Source organism: Muscardinus avellanarius (genome assembly GCF_963383645.1).
Source record: "Muscardinus avellanarius genome assembly, chromosome: 21".
NCBI lineage: Eukaryota > Metazoa > Chordata > Mammalia > Rodentia > Gliridae > Muscardinus > Muscardinus avellanarius.
Genome location: NC_137807.1, coordinates 13,949,140 through 13,970,564, shown reverse-complemented (window position 1 = coordinate 13,970,564; position 21,425 = coordinate 13,949,140). Strand labels below are relative to the sequence as shown.

General features: G+C 46.7%; 1 protein-coding gene across 1 annotated transcript in view; it reads left to right on the top strand.

Moving 5' to 3' along the window:
* Window positions 1–21,425, top strand: part of GCN1 (GCN1 activator of EIF2AK4) — a gene marked incomplete at its 3' end in the record, with an annotated part of 76,375 nt that overhangs the window by 16,454 nt on the left and 38,496 nt on the right. The window contains exons 6-18 of the mRNA XM_080717938.1: window positions 4,458–4,556; window positions 4,642–4,776; window positions 5,787–5,855; window positions 5,982–6,090; window positions 6,842–6,916; window positions 7,188–7,316; window positions 9,241–9,291; window positions 9,628–9,726; window positions 9,952–10,125; window positions 14,429–14,581; window positions 16,190–16,282; window positions 20,305–20,380; window positions 20,525–20,684. Of these exons, the coding sequence (XP_080574064.1) occupies window positions 4,458–4,556; window positions 4,642–4,776; window positions 5,787–5,855; window positions 5,982–6,090; window positions 6,842–6,916; window positions 7,188–7,316; window positions 9,241–9,291; window positions 9,628–9,726; window positions 9,952–10,125; window positions 14,429–14,581; window positions 16,190–16,282; window positions 20,305–20,380; window positions 20,525–20,684 (1,422 nt within the window). The remainder of the gene's footprint in view (window positions 1–4,457; window positions 4,557–4,641; window positions 4,777–5,786; window positions 5,856–5,981; window positions 6,091–6,841; window positions 6,917–7,187; window positions 7,317–9,240; window positions 9,292–9,627; window positions 9,727–9,951; window positions 10,126–14,428; window positions 14,582–16,189; window positions 16,283–20,304; window positions 20,381–20,524; window positions 20,685–21,425) is intronic.

The window sequence follows — 21,425 nt, the reverse complement described above, 5'->3', positions numbered from 1 at the left end:
GGTGTTTTCTGGCTATGAAAGGCGCTCTTTTTGTGGTAATGGAGATTGGTTGTTAGCGGGACTCTTAAGCCCCGCTTTTCTCGGTCGCCATCTTCCCGGAAGTCCCTTTTTTTTTTTTTTTTTTTTTGTGGTTCTGGGGATGGAACCCAGGGGCATTTGACCTTCGAGCTACACCCCCTGCCTTATTTTTTAGTCTTTTTTTTTGGTGGTACTAGGGTTCCTGGAAACCTTTCTCCCTCTGGACTACACTCCAAGACCTATTTTATGCTTTTTTTAAATTTGGAGAGAGGGTCTCAAGCCAGTATGGCTGGCTTCGAACCTGTGTGATCCTCCTGTTTCTGCCTCCCAAACATGGGGATTACAAGCGTGCGCCACCACGCCCGGCTAGTCTTTATTTTGAAACAGGGCCTCACCAAGTAGCTGAGGCTGGCCGCGAACCGTGATCCTCCTGTGAGACCTCCTGAATGCTGGGATTACAGATGCGCGCCACCACGCCCAGCTTCTCTCCTTTTGATGCTTGTTCCTCCAATGCTTCCAGCTTTCCCTCCCCACGGATTTGCTACTCAGTACCTCCGGGATGTACTCCCAGACCTATTTTATATTTTATTTGGAAACAGGGTCTCTTTCTTAAGCCAGCACGGCTGGCTTCGAACCTGCGTGATCTTCCTGTCTCCACCTCCCAAGCGCAGGGATTACAAGCGTGCACCACCACTCCCGGCCTCACACCTGAAAGATTTTAAAGATAGGCTCAGTGGAGGCATGAAGTGGCCATGGGAACTGTAGCGTGCTAAGCAGGCAGGTGAGAATGGTGAGTGGCATTATAAAGCCAGAGCCCCTCTCTGTGGAGTGGCCAGCAAGTTAAGCAGATAGATGGCCTTGTCCCCCTGAGCATATCCAGCATCACGCCTCTGGGGACAACTAGAGTGGCCTTCAGTGATTAGTGATGGATTACAACACAGAAACTCAAGTACACATGCTGTGACTGATATCTCTTCAGAGGGTGGGTTTCATGGTTACTAAAAGGCTTTTTTCCAAACTGGTTTGTCGTGGGCAAGCTCACTGGCTTATCTCCATTGAATTCTTAGAACTGACCGAGGTAAGATACGCATATTTACCTTGTTCTTGGGGGAACAAGATACTGTGGGTGAGCGCGCAGAGGGCTCGTGCCTGGAGTGTGCTGCTGGTGCACAGAACGCACCGGGAGCCTGGGCTGTTTGGAGTCGGCCCACCGTTTGTTGCTGTTGTCGATCCTAGCTGTGGGCTGTATCGCCTTCAGTTGCCAAGTGCGCGTTGCGGCCTCTCGGGTACGCCTGCTGTCCTAGAAGCTGGGGCTAATGTGTGAACAAGGCAGAGGAGCTCCTTGCATCCTCAGAACTTACATTCTTGTAGGGGAGACAGACAATAAACAAATCCCCGAGTAAACCATGGAACATGAAATAGTGCTCAAAAAGCCTACTGGGAGGGTGGAAATGGCGGTGGAGGCAGAGGGAGGAAGCCTCTTCCAAGGAAGTGACGTTTGAGCATCTCGAGGGTACAGCAGGACAGGCCATGCCTGGATTAAGGGCTGGAACATTCCAGGGAGAAGAAACAGTGTAGTTCCAAATTTGAACAACTTTTTTTTTTTTTTTGCGGTACTGGGGATGGAATGCCATTCTTCCTCCAAGCTACACTCCTAGCCCTATTTTATTTTATTTTATTTTTTATTTATTTATTTATTTTTTTTGTGGTACCGGGGGTGGAACCCAGGGATTTTCTTGTCCGGGCTATACTCCCAGACCTATTTTATCCTTTATTTGGAAACAGGGTCTCATTAAGTTGCCGAGAGCCTCTCTAGGTAGCTGAGGCTGGCTTCAAACCTGCGTGATCCTCCTGTCTCCGCCTCCCAAGCAAGGGGATTACAAGCGTGCGCCACCACGCCCGGCTATTTTTTATTTTTTTAATGGTACTAGGAATTTAACCCAAGGCTATTCTACCTTCGAACAACATCCCCAGCCCGATTTTATTTTTATTTGGAAACGGTCCCACTAGGTTGATGAAAGTCTCAGTGCTTGCTGAGGCTGTCCTCAAACCTGCGATCCTCCTGTCTCAGCCTCCCAAGAACTGGGATTACAAGTGTGTGCCACCATGCCCGCCTTGAACAACTTTTTTTATTATTATTATTATTTTTTGTGGTACTGGGGGTGGAACCAAGGGGCTTTTCTACCTCCGGGCTATACTCCCAGACCTATTTTATAATTTATTTGGAAACGGTCTCACGAAGTTGCCGAGAGCCTCATTTAATAGCTGAGGTTGGCTTCGAACCTGTGCGATCCTCCTATCACAGCCTCCCAAGTGCAGTGATTATAAGAGTGCGCTTCCATGCCTGGCCGAACATCTTTTTTTATTACAAAAAAATTTTAATAGAAGTTCAAAATTTAACAGGTATAGAAGGATATATTCATTTTCTTCCTACCCTGGTTTCTAGCTACCTTGGTTCCTTCCATTACTTGTTTTTATGAATATAGGTATATTCTCTGTATATGTGACCAAATAGTTGTGTGTGTGGTGTGTGTGTGTGTGTGTGTGTGTGTGTGTGTGTGTGTTTATGTGTGTTAGTTACTGGGGATTGAACCTAGGAACATTCTCCCTCTGAGCTACATCCCCAGCCCTATTTTTAAATTTTTTTATTTTGAAACAGGCTCACAATAAATTGCTGGGGGCCTTGTTGCTGAAGCTGGCTGTGATACTCCTGTCTCATCCTCCCATGTACTAGAATTTCAGGTGTGTGCTACCACACCTGGCTCCAAATTGTTTTTTAAATAAATTGATAGCATACTGTACATATTTTCTCTTTCTACCTTCTACCTTATTATTATAATAATTTTTTTTAGGGTCTGGGGATGGAACTCAGGGGCATCTGACCTCTGAGCTATGGGGTACCCCCTGCCTTATTTTTTATTCTTTATTTTGAAACCGGGTCTCACTGAGTTGCAGAGGCCTCACTAAGTAGCTGAGGCTGTCCACGAACCGCGATCCTCCAGGTCTCAGCCTCCCGAATGCTGGGATGACAAGCGTGCGCCACCACGCCTGGCTACCTTCTACCTTATTTTGTTCTTTTTTTTTTTTCGGGTCTGGGGATGGAACCCAGAGGCATTTGATCTCTGAGCTACACCCCCTGACCTATTTTTTATTCTTTATTTTGAAACAGGGTCTCACTAAGTTGCGGAGGGGCTCACTACGTAGCTGAGGCTGTCCGCGAACTGCGATCTTCCGGTCTCAGCCTCCCGAGTGCTGGGTTATTTTGTTCTTTAATCTTAGCGTTTGTTTCAGAGTGGCACTTAGTTTTTTTTTTTCTTTTTTCTTTCTTTTTTTTTTTTTTGCAGTACTGGGGATGGAACCCAGGGGCATTGTTTCTCTGAGCTACACCCCAGCCCTATTTTTTAGTCTTTTATTTTTTGAAACAGGGTCCCATTGAGTTGGGAAGGGCCTCGCTAAGTGGCAATCACATTGCTCTCTAGTGACCTTGGCACTTGGTGGCTGTAAATTCTCTGAGGTGTTTTAGTGTGTTAACTTAGAACCTCTTATGTGTGTCGCTCTGGGTTGGGCAGCAAGCTCCTTACAGTCTGAAATCACTGTTTTAAGCGTCACATCTTTATCCACAGAGCGTAGCGTAGTAACTCCCATTTAGTACATTACAGTAAGCATCTGTGGATGTAAGGACGTGAGGACAAGTTAAGATAGATGCGAAGTATATGAGCTACACCCCCAGCCTTTATTCTTTATTTTGAAACCGGGTCTCACTGAGTTGCAGAGAGCCTCACTAAGTAGCTGAGGCTGTCCGCGAACCACGATCCTCTGGTCTCATGGGATTACAAGCGTGCGCCACCATGCCCGGCTGTGAAATTTTTTTTATTTTTTTTTTATTGGTGTGTTATATTCATACTTCATATTGGGTTAAAAAACTTGTGTGGACATACATGTACACATCACCCGTTTAGCCCCTTCCCAATTACCACTCCATTCCCTCCCCATCCCTCCTTCCCTTGCTTGGCTTAGTGGTTGACTTCGATATGTTTAACTACATTGTGTGTTTTAGAGAATTTCCTTCTTCCCCCCTCCCATCCCGTCATTTAGGTTGTCTTGTTTGCTCCTCTATAGGATTTCCTTTTTCATCTAGAGTTCCCCCTCTGACCTGTGAATTTGTTTAATAACTTTTTCCCCTCTGTTCTGTCTTGTTCCCCATCTGTCTTCAGTGTCTGATGAATGGCAGGCACTCAGCAAATATTTACGAAGTGAATGCTAGCATAATTCAAGGGCAGAGCTAAGTTTAGGATCAGGCTGGAGCAGAGAGGAAGAGGCATGGTGGGGAGAAAGTGAGGCTCTGGTGGGCATAATGACGTTCTCTGGCAGGCCGTGAGGGCCACAGGGTCCCCGCCCCCTTGCCACACCCTGATCCCAGCCTTTCCCTGTCCTGGCAGGTGGAGGTGCAGTGCCTGCTCCTGCTGGAGGTGCTGGGTGGCTCCCACAAGCATGCGGTGGATGGTGCCGTGAAGAAGCTCACCAAGCTGTGGAAAGAGGTGCTGGCGCCTGTAGGCGGGGCAGGTGCGCGCTTTCCACGTCCCTGCAGCATCTGACACACCTGCTCTCTACTTCCCTCTTCAGAACCCTGGCCTGGTGGAACAGTACTTATCGGCCATCCTTAGCCTCGAGCCCAACCAGAACTATGCCGGCATGCTGGGGCTGTTGGTGCAGTTCTGCGCCAGCCGCAAGGAGATGGATGTGGTCAGTCAGCACAAGGCAAGTGCTGGGGAGTGACTGGGCTCGTCGGATGGAAGGAGTGGGAATCTGCACGGCTTGTAGTTTTCTAATGAAACCCTGGCCTTTGCCATGATAATGATCCTTAGGGAGTTAGGAAGTTTTCCTTGAGCCAGGCGTGGTGGCACACACTTGTACTCCCAGTACCTGAGAGGCTAAGACAAGAGGATCACAGGTTCATGGTGAGCCTCAGCAACTTAACTGGGCCGCCTGCAACTTAGACCCTGTTTCAAAATAAAAATAAAGTAGGGCTTGGGGTGTAGCTCAGAGGTAGAAAACCCCTGAGTTCAATCCCCAGTACCCCCCTCCCACATACACACACACACAGTTTTCCATGAAGTTGGCTTGTGGATCCTGGCATTGTTACTGGATGACAGTTTGCTTGGTAACACAGGCATTTATTTATCCCATCATGGACTGGTTACCACGTGCCAAGTACTGCCAGGTCCTGGGGTTACAGCGGTGGGCAAGGATGCTCTGGTCTTGCGGAACTAAGTCTAGAAAGGAATCTGACATTAGATGGATTGTCCTCAAGTTAACTCTAACTGTGATCAGTGCTACTAAGGAAAAGTGCACGAAGCTGTGATACTCTGCAGCAGAGGGGGCCGACTCAGGCTGTGGGTGAGAGATCTCTAATGAAGGGACTTGGGAGGGTGAAGAGGAAGTAGGTGAAGAGGTGAGGGAGACCATTTTGGGCAGAGAAGGCAGCTGGTGGAAAGGAGCGTTGAGGAGGCCAGTGGGGTGGAGTGGTGGCGCTCAGGGGAGGGAGATGCTGCCAGCCTCACCAGTGCTCTGGGCTTTAGTCCAGGGGCCATGGGAAGCTGTGGGAGGCTTTCCAGTGTTTTGGCATGATTGGTGGGACCACTGTGCTTAACATAGCTTTGGGGGCATTGATTTGCATTCTTTGGGGGCTGTCCCACAGGAGGGGCTTCGTAAGTAGCCCAGATGCTGTAGAGGGTTGGAGTCCAGCCAGCTTTTTTTGTGTCCTCTAGAGTGCCCTGCTGGATTTCTACGTGAAGAACATCCTGATGAGCAAAGTAAAGCCTCCAAAGTACCTGTTGGTGAGTGGGTGGTGCGCCTGCTCTCCTGGATAGGTCAGGTCCCATTTCAGATCCCGAGGCTCTGCGCTGCCTTTATTCTCAGTCGTTTCCATGAGGGTTGGGTGCTTGACTCCTTTCTCTTTGTAGGATAATTGTGCCCCTCTGCTCCGGTACATGTCCCATTCAGAGTTTAAGGACCTGATATTGCCCACCATACAGAAGTCCTTACTGAGGAGTCCAGAGAACGTTATTGAAAGTAGGTTCCTGCTGAACATATTGTGGGAGGGGCGAGTTGCTTGGTCAGCTCTATTCTTGAGGCTCAGCAGCCAGAGGCGCGTGTGGGTCGGGTGGGAAGATGGATTCGCTGTACCTCTTGGGACCTTGGGAGAGAGATCAGGCACTCTTTTCAGAATATGTTAAAAATTATGGGCTTCGCTGGGTGTGGTGGCGGACACTTGTAATTCCAGTACTTGGGAGTCTGAGACAGGAGGATTGCGCAGGTTCGAAGTCAGCCTCAGCTACTTAGGCTCTCTGCAACTTAGTGAGACCCTGTTTCCAAACAAAATATAAAATAGGTCTGGGAGTGTAGCCTGGAGGTAGAAGGCTTCTGGGTTCCATCCTCAGTATCACCAAAAAAAAAAAAAAAAAAAGTTACGGGCTTTGCTATTAGAAGAACCACACAAAAGTATAGCTGCTTAGAATGTTGTATATATTTAAGAGGTCCAAGAACTTTCTAGAGACCATTTCAGGTTAAAAACTTCTCTAGACAGTTTGGAGCCATCATACTTTATGGTTTTAAGTGTTACCTTCACACCAAGTCCAGTGTTGGAGGCACTTTTTTGCTGATCGGTATGGGGCAATATACAGCTTTTCAGCAGACCTTTGCTTCCAGGGTAGCGGTAAAGGTGGCCGTGTTTCCAAGTGGTAGACCGCAGGTCTGGTGGCCTCTCCTGGGAGTAGGGCAGAAACAGGCCTTGATCCCTGAGACTGTGCTTCCTATCCCTTAGCCATCTCCAGTCTGCTGGCATCAGTGACGCTCGATCTCAGCCAGTATGCCCTGGACATCGTGAAAGGCCTGTCGAGTGAGTGTCACGGCCCCTCTTCAGCCTTTCTGCACACTTTGTGTTTTGGTTGTACTTGTCAATTCTTATTGTAAGGTGTGAGAGGGGGAGGAGACATCTCAGCTTAGAAATAAGGCTTTAACCTTATCTACACATGCAGGGTTTCTTTCTTGAGATCCTTTATAATGAAAACAGATAGCCAGAAGTGATGAGCTGGGAGCCTGAGAAAGACAGACTAATGTCTGGATGCCCAGCTGCCCGCAGCCCCTGAGCAGCGGCTCTGTGTGTTCAGATCAGCTGAAATCCAATAGCTCCCGCCTGATGGATGAAGCCGTGCTGGCGCTGCGCAACCTGGCCCGCCAATGCAGCGACTCCTCGGCCATGGAGGCCTTGACCAGGCACCTGTTTGCAATCCTTGGAGGTGAGCAGGACTTCTCGGCCCTGGGAGTGGCTGAGATGCGGCCGGCCCCAACACTCCCCTAGACACCGCGTCTTGCAGGGACTTGATTCTGAGTCTGCTCATGGTGAGGCCATGTGGCCGGGGGACACTTGTGCTGAAGAGTGTGTGTGTGTGTGTGTGTGTGTGTGTGTGACATGAACAAGAAGCATACAAGGTGGTGTAGATGGGGCAGTCTCAGTGCTTCTGTTTTTAAGAAAATAAGGTTTGCATGGCAAGAAGAACTAAAAAAATCACACCAAGTAGCTGAGGCTGTCCTTGAACTGCATTTCTCCTCTCTCGGCCTCCCAAATGCTAGGATTACAAGTATACGCCACAGTGCCCGGCTTAACATGGATGATTTATTTATTTGTTAGTTTGTTTATTTTGTGGATGGAACCCAGGAGCATTTGACCTCCGAGCTACACCTCCTGTCCTATTTTTTTATTCTTTTATTTTGAAACAGGGTCTTACTGATTTGCAAAGAGCCTCACTAAGTAGCTGAGGCTGTCTGCGAACCGCGATCCTCCAGTCTCAGTCTCCCAAAAGCTGGGATTACAAGCATGTACCACTATTCCCGACTAACATGGATATTTAAAAGATATTTTTCTTTATAAATTTCATGATTCTCAATTTTTTTTTTTTTTTTTTTTTGGTGGTACTGGGGTTCCTGGAAGCCCTTCTACCTCCAGGATACACTCCCACAGGCTACACTCCCAGACCTATTTTTTAACTTTTATTTTTATGTGGAAACAGGGTCTCTTAAGCCAGCGTGGCTGGCTCTGAACCAGCGCGATCCTCCTGTCTCCGCCTCCCAAGTGTGGGGATTACAAGCGTGCACCACCATGCCCGGCCCTGTTTCTCAAATTTTTTAAGAACATATTATTTTTTATAGTTACTGGGGATTGAACCAAGGGGCATTCTATTTCCCAGTTATAACTCAGCCCTATATATATATTTTTTTAATCTTTATTTTGAAACAGGGTCTCATTAAATTGCAGAGGACCTAAGTAGCTGAGGCTGGTCATGAACCCATGACCCTCCTGTTTCAGCCTCCCAAGTGCTAGGATTATAAGTGTATATCCCCACGCCAGGCTTGTAGTACTTTTTTTAATTTTAATTTTAATTTATTTATTATTTGGTGGTACTGGAGGTGGAACCCAGGGGCTTCTCTACCTCTGTACTACACTCCTAGACCTATTTTATATTTTATTTTGAAATGGTGTCACAAAGTTGCTGAGAGCCTCACTCAGTAGCTGAGGCTGGCTTCGAACCTGTGCGATTTTCCTCTCTCAGCCTCCCAGGTACTTGGATTACAAGTGTGCGCCACCACGCCCAGCCTCATTTTATTTTTTGTTTTGAAATAGGGTCTCACTTAGGTTGGTGAGAGTCTTGGCTGCATTGCTGAGGTTGTCCTTGAACCTCTGGTTCTCCTGTCTCAGCATCCCAAATACTAGAATTACAATCATGTGCCACCACACCAAGCTAAAAATAGTACTTTTTTTAGTCAGGAAGCAAAAGGCTAGTGAGTACGTATGTATGTATGTATGTATGTATGTATGTATGTATGTATGTATGTTACTGGGGATTGAACTTGGGGGCATCCTACTTCTGAGCTACACCCCCGGCCCTCATTTTTTTGTTTTGAAACAGTCTCACTAGGTTGCTGAGAGTCTCACTACTTGCTGAGGCTGTCCTTGAACCTGTGTTCCTCCAGTCTTAGCCTCCCAAGTACTGAGATTATAGGTGTGCACCACCATACCTATCTGTGAATGTTATTTTAAACCCAGATTCATACCAGAAAGGCTACTTCTGGAGTCCGCATTATCAAATGTCACCTGGTGGCTGCTTCCCACTCCCCGGGGAGATGTGCTGATGTGACTTTGCACCTTTGCTTCTCTCCTCTCAGGCTCAGAGGGGAAGCTCACTGTTGTAGCCCAGAAGATGAGCGTCCTCTCAGGTATGGGATTTCTCCCTGGTCGTAGGAGTGTGATGCAGTTCTGGGGGAGGCTTACTGTCACCCTCAGGTAAGGGGAGTCTCTCTGGTGCCTGATGTCTCTGACTTTTTGGCTGGCTGAGCTGTCTCCCAGGGCCTGTGCAGCTTGTCTGCCTGGCGAGAAGCCTGGCTGCTGTAAAAGGAAGTGCTGAGTGGTGGGAGGGCTGGTAATGGCCAGGGAGAGGCATGGCTGCCTGGGCCAGGACACCTGTGCCCTGGTGTGCAGAGGCGGCGGTGGCGGGAAGACTTGCCTGCTCTGATTTTGCAGATGAATGGCTGAGCAGGGAATCTGCCTTTCAGGGATTGGGAGCGTCAGTCATCACGTGGTGTCTGGGCCTTTTGGTCAAGCCCTGAATGGGACTGTGGCTGAGCTGTTCATCCCGTTCCTCCAGCAGGAAGGTAATTCTGTGTAGCACGAGGGCATTCAGTTCATATCCATTCTTGACTGGGTTTTCACATTTGGAGTCTTTCATAACCCCCTTCTGAAGGCACACCTCCCTCGATTAGCAGGGATGGGTTGTCCATAAGATCACTGCTTCCTTCCCTTGGTGCTTGCTTGCTTTCTTGGGATGCTTGTAGTGATCCGACATGGTTGTAAGACTTGACATCTGCCTCCTGCCCTAGTTCACGAAGGCACCTTGGTACATGCCGTCTCTGTCCTTGTTCTCTGGTGTAATCGGTTCACTACGGAAGTGCCCAAGAAGCTTACAGACTGGTTCAAGAAAGCTTTCAGCCTTAAAACCTCCACCTCTGCTGTGCGGCATGCCTACCTGCAGTGCATGTTGGCCTCCTTCCGAGGTAAGATGCCTCCTGTGGGCCAGTGTCCAGCCTCCCCGCAGAGGTGACCAAGTCTTCGGCACGTCGCCATTCCAGGTTTTCCTTCTGGTTTCAGTTTCTAGCGTCATTCCTTCTGCGCCTCTGGGCCTTTTGGTCATCTGTAAACCTCAGAATCAAAGTTCAATCTTCACAGCAAATACTGGCTTCTCTTCTCTTCTTTTCTTTTTGCAGTACCAGGAATGGAATCCAGTGGCATTCTACCTCCGACCTACACCCCTAGCTGTATTTTTTATTTTTTATTTTTTATTTTGAAACGGCCTCACTAAGTAGCTGAGGCTGTCACGAACCACGGTCTTCCTGTCTCAGCCTCCCGGATGCTGGGACTACAAGTGTGCACCACCACACCCAGCTCTGGCTTCTCTTTTTATTGGACTTTTAAGTCCAAAGTTTAATGCTAAGGTGATCCACAATCTAACTTAAGTTGCTGAGGGCCCAAGTAGCTGAGGCTGCCCACAAACCACAATCCTGTTTCAGTCAACGCCCGGCAAGTTGGTCCTTTTAAATCAGTCTTATCAAAATCATTTCCCCATGATCTCAGGTATTACAGTGACCTGTTTGAAAAACAAAGAATAAAAAAATAGGGCTGGGGGGGGGCATTGCTTGGAGGTAGAGTGCCCCTGAGTTTCATTCCTAGTACCACAAAAACAAACACAAATATCCAAACAACGCCGGGCGTGGTGGCGCACGCTTGTAATCCCCGCGCTTGGGAGGCGGAGAGAGGAGACAGGAGGATCGCGCAGGTTCGAAGCCAGCCGCGCTGGCGTAAGAGACCCTGTTTCAAAAATATAAAATAGGTCTGGGAGTGTAGCCCGGAGGTAGAAGGGCTTCCAGGAACCCCAGTACCACCAAAAAAAAAAAAAAAAAAAAAAATCCAAACAAGGTTTCACTGAGTTGCAAAGGGCCTCACCAAGTAGCTGAGGCGGATCACAAACTGTGATCCTCCCATCTCAGCCAGTGCTGGGATTATAAGTGTGTGCCACCATGCCTGGCTTGGGGATACTTTTTTGAATAAAATTATCTTGTATTAAGAACTTTGTATGCATTTATATAGCTCCTTTTCTTTTCTCTTTTACTTTTTATTCACTGGTTTTTGTTGTTTGCCGTACTAGAGATGGAACCCAGGGCACTCTGTCACTGACCTACATCCTCAGCCCTTTTTATTTTTTTATTTTGAGACAGGGTCCTGCTAAGTTGTCAAGACTGGCCTTCACCTGGAATCTTCTTGCCTCAGCCCTCTGAGTACGATTACATGTATGCGTCACTACACCTGGCTCCCATATACTTCCTTTTTGTTTGTGTGTGTGGTACTGGGGATTGAACCCAGGGGTTTTCTACTTCTGGGCTGTACCCCCAGCCCTATTTTATTTTTCATTTGGAAGGGGGGCGGTCTTGCTAAGTTGCTGACAGCCTCACTAAGTTGCTGAAGCTGGTTGTGAACCTGCGATTCTCCTGTCTCAGTCTCCTAAGTATTAGGATTGTGTGCATGTGCCACCATGCCAGGCTTCCCACACGCCTCTTAATAGTTAGGGAAGGAGACTGTGACCAGAAGAGAGTTTTGCACTGAGTTGAGAGTGAGAAAGCTTTTTCTGAAACATGTCCAAACTCAAAGTCATAAATCATCTCTTGCAGTGGTTTTTGAGGTTTATACAGAACAATATATAGTACAGATTGAAGTCATAGATTCCCATGGAATTAATACATTGTCAGCTACCTAAAGGATATAGTAAACTCATATCCTTGATTTAAAACAATCTGTGAGCAGGGTATGGTGGTGCACACTTGTAATCCCAGTACTTGAGAGGCTGAAACAGGAGGATCACGGGTTTACAGCCAGCCTTAGCTACTTAGCTACTAAGTGAGGCCCTCTGCAACTTTGTGAGACCCTGTTTCAAAGTAAAGAATAAAAAATAGGGCTGGGGGTATAGCTTGGAGGTAGAATGTCCCGGGATTCAATGATGCCCGTACCACACACGCAACACACACACACACACACACACACACACACACACAGACAACAAAAACAACAAAAAACCAACCAGGCTGTACTTTTGCACATAGATGAACTGTATTGTAGGTGACAAAGACATGGTTTAATGATTTCTTTTTAGCTCAAGCTAGTTCTGTTTCATATGCAAACATAAGGCTGGGAGTGTAGCTCAGTGGTGGAATGCTTGTCTAGCATGTATGAGGCTCTGGGCTTGATCTCCATCATTACAAACAAACAACATAATATCAAATAAGTCTCTCTCTCTCTCTCTCTCTCTCTCTCTCTCTCTCTCGTCTCTCTCTCTCGTCTCTCTCTCTCTCTCTCTCTCTCTCTCTCTCTCTCTCTCGTCTCTCTTGTCTCTCTTTTTATTAAGGGTACTGGGAGCCCGGGAATGGTGGTGCACACTTGTAATCCCAGCATTCGGGAGGTGAAGACCAGAGGATTGCAGTTTGCAGACAGCCTCAGCTACTTAGCGAGGCCTTTCACAATTCAGTGAGACCCTGTTTCAAAAAAAAAAAAAGACTAAAAAATAGGGCTGAGGGTATAGCTTGGAGGTACAATGCCCTGGGTTTTCATTCCTCATATAGCAAAAATAAATTGGTACTGGGGATTGAACTCAAGGCATTCTACCTCTGAGTTACACCCCAGTCTTTTTTAATTTTGTTTTGACATATAGTCTTACTAGGTTGCTGAGAATCTTGCTATATTTTTAGGCTATCCTCAAACTTGTGATCCTCCTGCCTCAGCCTCCCAAGTACTGGAATTAAAGGTATTTTCCACCATGCCCAGCCAAATAAACTTTTATTTTATATTTTATTTTATTGTGGTACTGGGGATGGAACCCAGAGGCATTCTACCTCTGAGCTACACCCCAGCCCTATTTTTTATTCTTTATTTTGAAATAGGGTATCATTGAGTTGGCAAAGAGTCTCACTAAGTGGCTGAGACTGTCTGTGAACTGTGATCCTCCTGTCTCAGCCTCCCAAATGCTGAGATTATAAGCGTGTGCTACCACGTCCAGCTTCTAAATAAAACTTTTAGACTAAACATTTCTTTTTTTTTGGTGGTACTGGGGATGGAACCCAGGGGCCTTCTACATCCGGGCTACACTCCCAGACATATTTTTTTTTTGTTGTTGTTTGTTTGTTTTTTTGATGGTACTAGGGTTTCTGGAAGCCCTTCTACCTCTGGGCTACACTCCCAGACCTATTTTTACAGTTTTATTTGGAAACAGGGTCTCCTAAACCAGTGTGCGCGGCTGGCTTCGAACCTGCACGATCCTCCTGTCTCTGCCTCCCCAGCGCGGGGATTACAAGCATGTGCCACCACGCCTGGCTAGACTAAACATTTCTTAGTTTCAAATCCATGACATCGCTGGGCGTGGTGGCACACATTTTTAATCACATTATTCGGGAAGCTGAGACAGGAGAGCCATAGGTTCAGAGCCAGCTTCAGTTACTTAGTGAGACCCTGTTTCAAAATAAAGAATAAAAAATAAGGCTGGAGTATAGCTTGGAGGTAGAATGTCCCTGGGTTCAAAAAATGACTTCATTGTGAAATGTTTTGATATATCCAGTTCGTAGTTACAAAAACAAGGACTTATCTATAATCTTAACTGGTTTCTCCTTAAAAGAAAAAAAAGTTTAGTGTATAGGTTAGCAGATTGGTTCTAGTGTTGGAGTTTGGGTTCAGAGTTTGGTATGGAAGAAGAGTACCAGATAGGAATTAGAAGGCTTGCAGTTGGTGCTGGCTCTGTGTCAACCATATCTGTGGTTGACCTTGACAACTCCCTTAACCTTTCTGCTTCCTAACCCGTCACATGAATAGCTGGACTATTGGATTAATAGGGATCTTTCTACCCCTAATATTTATGGTTAGAGTTCGATTTAAATTAAATTCCAAGCTGGGCGTGGTGGCACATGCTTGTAATCCCAGCATTTGGGAGGCTGACATAGGAGGATTGCGGTTTGTGGACAGCCTCAGCTACTTAGTGATGCCCTCTGCAAATCAGGAGAGACCTCATTTCAAAATAAAGACAAAAAATAGGGCTGGGGGTGCAGCTCAAAGATAGAATGCCCCTGGGTTCCATCCCCAGTACCGCAAAAAAAAAAAAAAAAAAAAAAATCTCCAGATTCTAACTACAGTTTTTTGAGATATTTGACAAATTAAGGATTTTAGTGAGTAGATTCATATTGGGGTGGAGAATTACTCTTTCAAGTAATCTTGTCACTCCTCAGTGTCTGGATGGTCTGAAAGGTGCTTTTCCTCTCTTCACAGGGGACACACTGTTGCAGGCTCTGGACTTACTGCCCTTGCTCATCCAGACAGTGGAGAAGGCAGCCTCTCAGAGTACTCAGGTCTCCATAGTCACCGAGGGCGTTGCTGCAGCCTTGCTTCTCTCAAAGCTTTCAGTGGCTGACTCACAGACTGGTAAGGGTCCCCAGAGGCGTTCAGCATGGACAGGTGAAGGCGTCCAGCATGGACAGGTGAAGGCGTCCAGCATGGACAGGTGACCAGGTGCTCTTGCAGATCCTTGGGAGCAGTTCCTTGTGTTTAGGATCAGCTCGGTAGCACAGGCCTGTCTGTTGTCTACAGGGTGGAGCGTCAGAGTCCTGGGCAGTGGGAATGCAGCCAAGGACTGCCACTGCCCTTTGCTCTGCTGCTCTGGGACGTGGGATTGTAGAGCATGCCCAGACTGACCCGGGTTTAGTAGTTGGGCTTTATGTCTTACTTGTTTATATATTCATAGGTACAAAAAGGTATAATAATGTTTAGTTTTTCCTTAGCCTTTTCCTCCATCTTTTACATTACCCTGCTGGGAGAGTATTAACAGTTTTGGGTCCAGATATAGTCAGTGTGTAATGAAACATGCTGGGTGACATTGTATACACTCTTATATACTGCATATGTCTTGGAAATAATTGCAAATCATTATGACATAACAAGCCTTCTCATTCTTTATGGTTTCTTAGTATTCCATGCTTACTGGGTCTACCCCTCTATTAGTGAACTTTCTGTTGTGACAGAATGCCTAAGAATCAACTTTAAGAAGAAAGTCTTTGATGGTTTGGAGGCAGGATCAGTCCATGTTTGGTTGGCTGATTGCTGTGGAGCTTGTGCTGAGATTGTACATCGTGGTGGGGAGCAAAGATCATGTGGAGTAATGCCCCTGCAAAGGAGAGAGAGGAGGGGCTGAGGTCCTGAGCTCTTTCTGGAGCCCACATCCCTCTGTTGACCTAACTTTCTTCCACTACACACCACTTGAAAGTTCTTCCACCTTCCAGTCGTGCCACACGCTGGGGACCAGGCCTTTAACACATGGGCCTATGGGGGACACTAGATTCAGAGTATAGCAGCCTCATGCTCTCTTCACGTGCACGTGTCTGCACTTGTTTCTGTGGTGAGAAGTGGAGTTCAGGTCTCTTCATGTGTCGTTGCGTGCCCACTTTGTGTTTGCCAAGGCTCTGAGCCACCTGGGAGAATGCAAAGATGACCTTGCCTCCGTGGATTTCAAGATGATAACTTTATAGCAGGAGCAAGGAGATGCAGATACTTTCGTATTTTGATGTAGTATGGGTCTATAGAGCAATTTTGAAGGAGGAATTGCTTTTAGTTTGGGGGCTGGGCATTGGGGAAGGCTTCAGAAGGAGGAAACATTTGATCTAGAGCCCCAGTGGCCTGGAAGGGTTTCACTAACATGAGGGAATGGCCACTGTGAATCCAGACAACTGCCCCAGTCAGGAGAGGGGAGGGAAAGTTGCAGTGTGTGGACCTCAGGATTTCCAGCTTAGTGCCTGGGAGGTGGGAATTCCAGGTGAGAAGCAGCTTGCCAGGACTCCTGTGGCTGCAGGGAACCACTGACAATTTTCATATAGGAAATGATTCCAGAGATTAGTTCTCAGAAGGAGAGCAGTGAGCCCAGGAGTGACAGCCCAGTGGGGTCTTTTGCAAAGCCCATCCCTGCAGCTTCAGGATGGAGGGGCCCAGCCCTGGGGACATGGTGTACTGTATCATGGGGTGACTTTTGGTTTCTTGCAGAGGCCAAACTGAGCAGTTTCTGGCAGCTAGTTGTGGATGAGAAGAAGCAGATTTTCACTTCTGAGAAGTTCCTGCTCATGGCTTCTGAGGATGGTGAGTTACTTGGAGCCAAGTTGATCAACAAGTCTTCAAGGAGGACCCTTCCTGCACCACCTGTTTGACCAGTCAGCTCTGCAAAAACCCAGACTAAAGCAATCTGGCCAACAGCTCTTGTGGGGAGCGTCAGGCTTGCGGGTGGGGGAGTTGGGAGAATTGTAGAGACAGAGCAGCGATGCTTGTGGAGTTGTGATATTAGCTGTAATTATAGCTGATTGGGTAATTGGTGCCTTCTCAGGTTTTCTTTTCTTTCTCTCTCTCTTTTTTTTTTTTTTTTTTTTTTAACGGTACTGCAGATGGAACCCAGGGGCATTCTACCTCCAAGTTACACCTCTAGCCCCATTTTTAACTCTTTATTTTGAAACGGTCTCACTGAGTTGCAAAGGGCCTCACTAAGTAGCTGACTGCAAACTGTGATCTTCCTGTCTCAGCCTCCCCAGTGCTGGGATTACAAGCGTGCACCACCACACCCAGCCCAGGTGTTCTTATGTTGAGGAGCTGAGAAGTTGTGGTGGAGTGTGGCAGGCTCTATTCCCCCACCAGGAGACACAGAAACTACTGGTTTCTATCCTAGCAGAAAAGAAATAGTTGATATCTGCCTGTGTGTGTAAAATTCTAGGTTGCCTTACAGGAGTCTGCCTCTGACTGGTGACTTGAAAAAAAAAAAAAAAAAAAATATATATATATATATATATTTTTTTTTTGTGGTGGTACTGGGGATGGAACCCAGAGGTCTTCTACCTCTGGGCTAAACTCCCAAACCTATTTTATATTTTACTTGGAAACAGGGTCTCACTAAGTTGCTGAGAGCCTCACTAAGTAGCTGAGGCTGGCTTTGAACCTGCGCAATCCTCCTGTCTCAGTCTCCCAAGTGTGGGGATTACAAGTGTGTGCCACCACGCCCGGCTTGAAAAATCTTTTGACTCACAACAGATCACAACATCCTATTAGTGAGTTATAGCTGTTAGTCAACTTCTTGGTTTAAACTTTTTTTGTGTGTATGATGGGGGATTGAACCCAAGGGCATTCTACCTCTGAGCTACACCCCCAGACCTATTTTTAATTTTTATTTTTTTTGGTGGTACTGGGGATTGAACCCTTCTACGTCTGGGCTACACTCCCAGACCTATTTTATATATATTTTTTATTTGAAACAGGGTCTCTTAATGCCAGCAAGGCTGGCTTCGAACCTGCGCAATGCTCCTGTCTCCACCTCCCAAGCGTGGGGATTACAAGCGTGCGCCACCACGCCTGGCTTATTCTTTATTTTGAAACAGGGTCTCACTAAGTTGCGGAGGGCCTCACTAAGTAGCTGAGGCTGGCCGTGAACCTCAATCCTCCTGTCTCAGCCTCCCAAATGCTGGGATAACAAGCGTGTGCCACCATGCCTGGCTAAAAATTTTTTTTTGCAATAGTGGGGATGGAACCTAGGAGCATTCTACCTCTGAGTTATGCTCCTAGCCCTATTTTTTATTCTTTATTTTGAAACAAATTCTCACTAAGTTGCAGAGGGCCTCACTAAGTAACTGAGGCTGGCAGCAAACCTGTGGTCCTCCTGTCGCAGCCTCCCAAGTACTGGGATTACAAGTGTGCACACCACACCCGGCTTTTTCTTAACTTTTGACTAGAAAATATGTTCTTATAATTAATTAGTTAATTAATTTATTTATTTTAGTGGGTCTGGGGATGGAACGCAGGGGCATTCAAACTCAAAGCTACATCCTCTGCCCCATTTTTGTATTTTTTATTTTTAAACAAGGTCTCACTAAGTTGTAGAGGGCCTCACTAAGTAGCTGAGATTGTCTGCCAACTGCAATCATACGGTCTCAGCCTCCTGAATGCTGGGGTTACAAGTGTGGGCCACCACACCCAGCTATATTCTTTTTTTTTTTTTTTCGTGGTACTGGGGTTCCTGGAAGCCCTTTCACCTCCGGGCTACACTCCCAGACCTATTTTTACATTTTTATTTGGAAACAGGGTCTCCTAAGCCTGCGCACTTGGCTGGCTTCGAACCTGCACGATCCTCCTGTCTCTGCCTCCCAAGCGCGGGGATTACAAGCGTGCGCCACCACGCCCGGCTATATTCTTTTTTTTTTTTTTTTTTTGCGGGTCTGGGGATGGAACCCAGGGGCTTTTGACCTCCGAGCTATACCCCCTGCCCTATTTTTTATTCTTTATTTTGAAACCGGGTCTCACTGAGTTGCAGAGGGCCTCACTAAGTAGCTGAGGCTGTCCGCGAACTGTGATCCTCCAGGTCTCAGCCTCCCGAATGCTGGGATTACAAGCGTGCGCCACCACGCCCGGCGCGGCTATATTCTTATAATTTAAAAATAAAAGGTTTAAGAGGGTTCACACTGAAAATTACACCCCCACTTTGATCTCTGGCTGTTTAGTTCTCCTGGCCATGAAAAATCAGTGTTATCAGCTGCTTCTGTGTCCTTAATATCTATACATATGCATGCGGTATCATACACATGTAAATATATATGTATACACATATATATTTTTTCTTCTCTACTTTTTTTTTTTTTGGTGGTACTGGGATGAAACCCAGGGGCACCTACCTCTGAGCTATACTCCCAGCCCATTTTTTATTCTTTATTTTGAAACAGGATCTCACTGAGCTGCAAAGGGCCTCACTAAATAGCTGAGGCTATTCGCAAACTGCAGTCCTCCTGTCTCAGACTCCCAAATGTTGGGATTATAAGTGTATGCCACCATGCCTGGCTTCTGCTTTTTTTTTTTTTCTTTAAATAAATGGTAATGCATTTGCTGTATGTACTATTCTTCCTAGACCTGGAAATCAGTTCATGCTAGTGTTTAATGATCTTCCTCATTCTTTTTTTTTTTTTTCCCTATAGTACCTTCCAAGGTAAATAGGGCACAGCATTTTTTTTCTCTTTATAGTACTGGGGATTAAGCCCAGTTGCACTCTAAACTATACTCTCAGTTCCTTTAATTTTTTTTTTTTTTTTTTTTTTTTTTTTTGGTGGTACTGGGGGTGGAACTCAGAGGCTTTCTACCCCTGAGCTATACTCCCAGCCCTATTTTATATTTTATTTGGAAACAGGGTTTCACTAAGTTGCCAAGAGCCTCACTAAGTAACTGAAGCTGGCTTCGAACCTGTGTGATCCTCCTGTCTCAGCCTCCCAAGCGCAGGGATTATAAGTGTGCGCCACCATGCCTGGCTGCTCTTTTAATTTTTTGAGACAAGGTCTTGCTGAGTTGCTGAGGCTGGCATGGAACTTGGCAATCATCCTCCTTTCTCAGCCTCCAAAGTACTGGGATTATAGGCACATATACTTATGAGTGTGCCTGGCTCATAGTAATTTTCAGTTACTGAAAAAAGTGTTGCGTTTTTTTTTTGTGTGTGTGTGAAACGGGATTGAACCCAGAGGCATTCTACCTCTGAACTATACCCCTAGACCTATTTTATTTTTTATCTTGAAACAGGGTCTCAATATGTTGTGGAGGACCTTGCTAAGTTGTTGAAGCTGGCTGCGAATCTGTGATCCTCCCGTTTCAGCATCCCAGGCAGTGGAATTAAAAGTGTGCGCCACCATGCCTAGCTTAAAAAAAAGCATGCTTTTTCTCATTTCAGAATACATGTGTGTTGAGCTGGGCGTGGCTGCGCATGCTTGTAATCCCAGCACTTGGGAGGCTGAGACAGGAGGATCGAACAGGTTCTAAGCCAGCCTCAGCTACTTAGTGAGGCTCTCAGTAACTTAGTGAGACCCTATTTCCAAATAAAATATAAAAAAGGTCTGAAAGTATAGCCCGGAGGTAGAAAACCCCTTGGGTTCTATCCCTAGTACCACCAAAAAAAAAAAAAAAAGTGTGCATACTAAGCAAAATGAAGGAAATAGATATGAGCTGGATGTAACCTCACATCCTGTGATAATCACTTTTACATTTTTGTTATTTTCTGGTTCATCCCAGTTTGTGTGTGTGTGTGTGTGTGCGCGCGCGCGCATGTATGTGTACTTACCTATTTTAAAAACTGTTTCTCCTCCTCCCAGCCCTGTGTACCCTGTTGCATTTGACAGAGAGACTTTTCCTTGACCACCCACAGAGACTCACCGGCAACAAAGTTCAGTACGTAAGGCTTCTATACCTTGTCCCTTGATCCAAACAATGCAAACCCTGGCATGAGCCTGAGCAGAGGGGTGTGTATGAGGGCTGTCCTAGAAAGCCCTGTTCCCGGGCCTCTCCCAGGACCGCCTGTCCCTGTGCTTGCAGGCCTTACCACCGGGCACTGGTTGCAGTGCTCCTGAGCCGAACCTGGCATGTCCGAAGGCAGGCTCAGCAGACAGTGCGGAAGCTGCTGTCCTCTCTTGGGGGCTTCAAGCTGGCCTACGGACTCCTGGAGGAGCTGAAGACTGTCCTCAGTTCTCACAAGGTGAGGGCATCTGGGCCCTAGGACTGGGCTCTGGGACCCACTCAGCCAACCCTGCTTATGTCCTGGGGTTTTGGCTGGACCACTCCTGGGCTGTTCTCTCACTCAGATCCTGTGTGATGCCAGACTCTTCTGCCCTGCCCTGGAGCTCCGGTAACATCTTCTTTCATATGATTCTGTTTCCTTTTCAGAGACTCTTTTTTCCCCCTTCCTGTGCTTTTTTCCTTTTGGCCCTAGGGGTTGAATTTAGGGGTAGGTAAGCGCTCTCATTGAACTACACCCCCAGCCCTTTTTATTTTTGTTTTGAGACAGGATCTTGCTAAGTTGCCTAGGCTGTTCTCCAACTTGAAATCCTCCTGCCTCAGTCTTCTGAGCTAGCTGGGGTAGTACACCATGCCCAGCTGTTCCCATGCCTTTTGACATGTAGCTCAATCTTTTTCTCTTTGAATGTTTTCTCCTTTGTGCTTTTAAAGCACTTACTAATTTTTAGAACATTTCCTACCCATTCTCCCTTTTGATTTCTCACGGTAACTTTCAAGGCAAATGGGGCTTATAATCCTTATTTTGTATGGGCTTTCTAGGGTTCCAGGAGCTGCAATGGCCTGCACTGGGTCTCATGCCAGTGAGAGGAGGACTTGGAATTAGACCCCAAGGGTCTGGTTCCTATCACATGCTCTTTGTGCTGTGCTCCCTAAGCCTGCTGGAGGCATCTGTGCCAGTGAGAGACTTTGTAGTGTTCTGCTG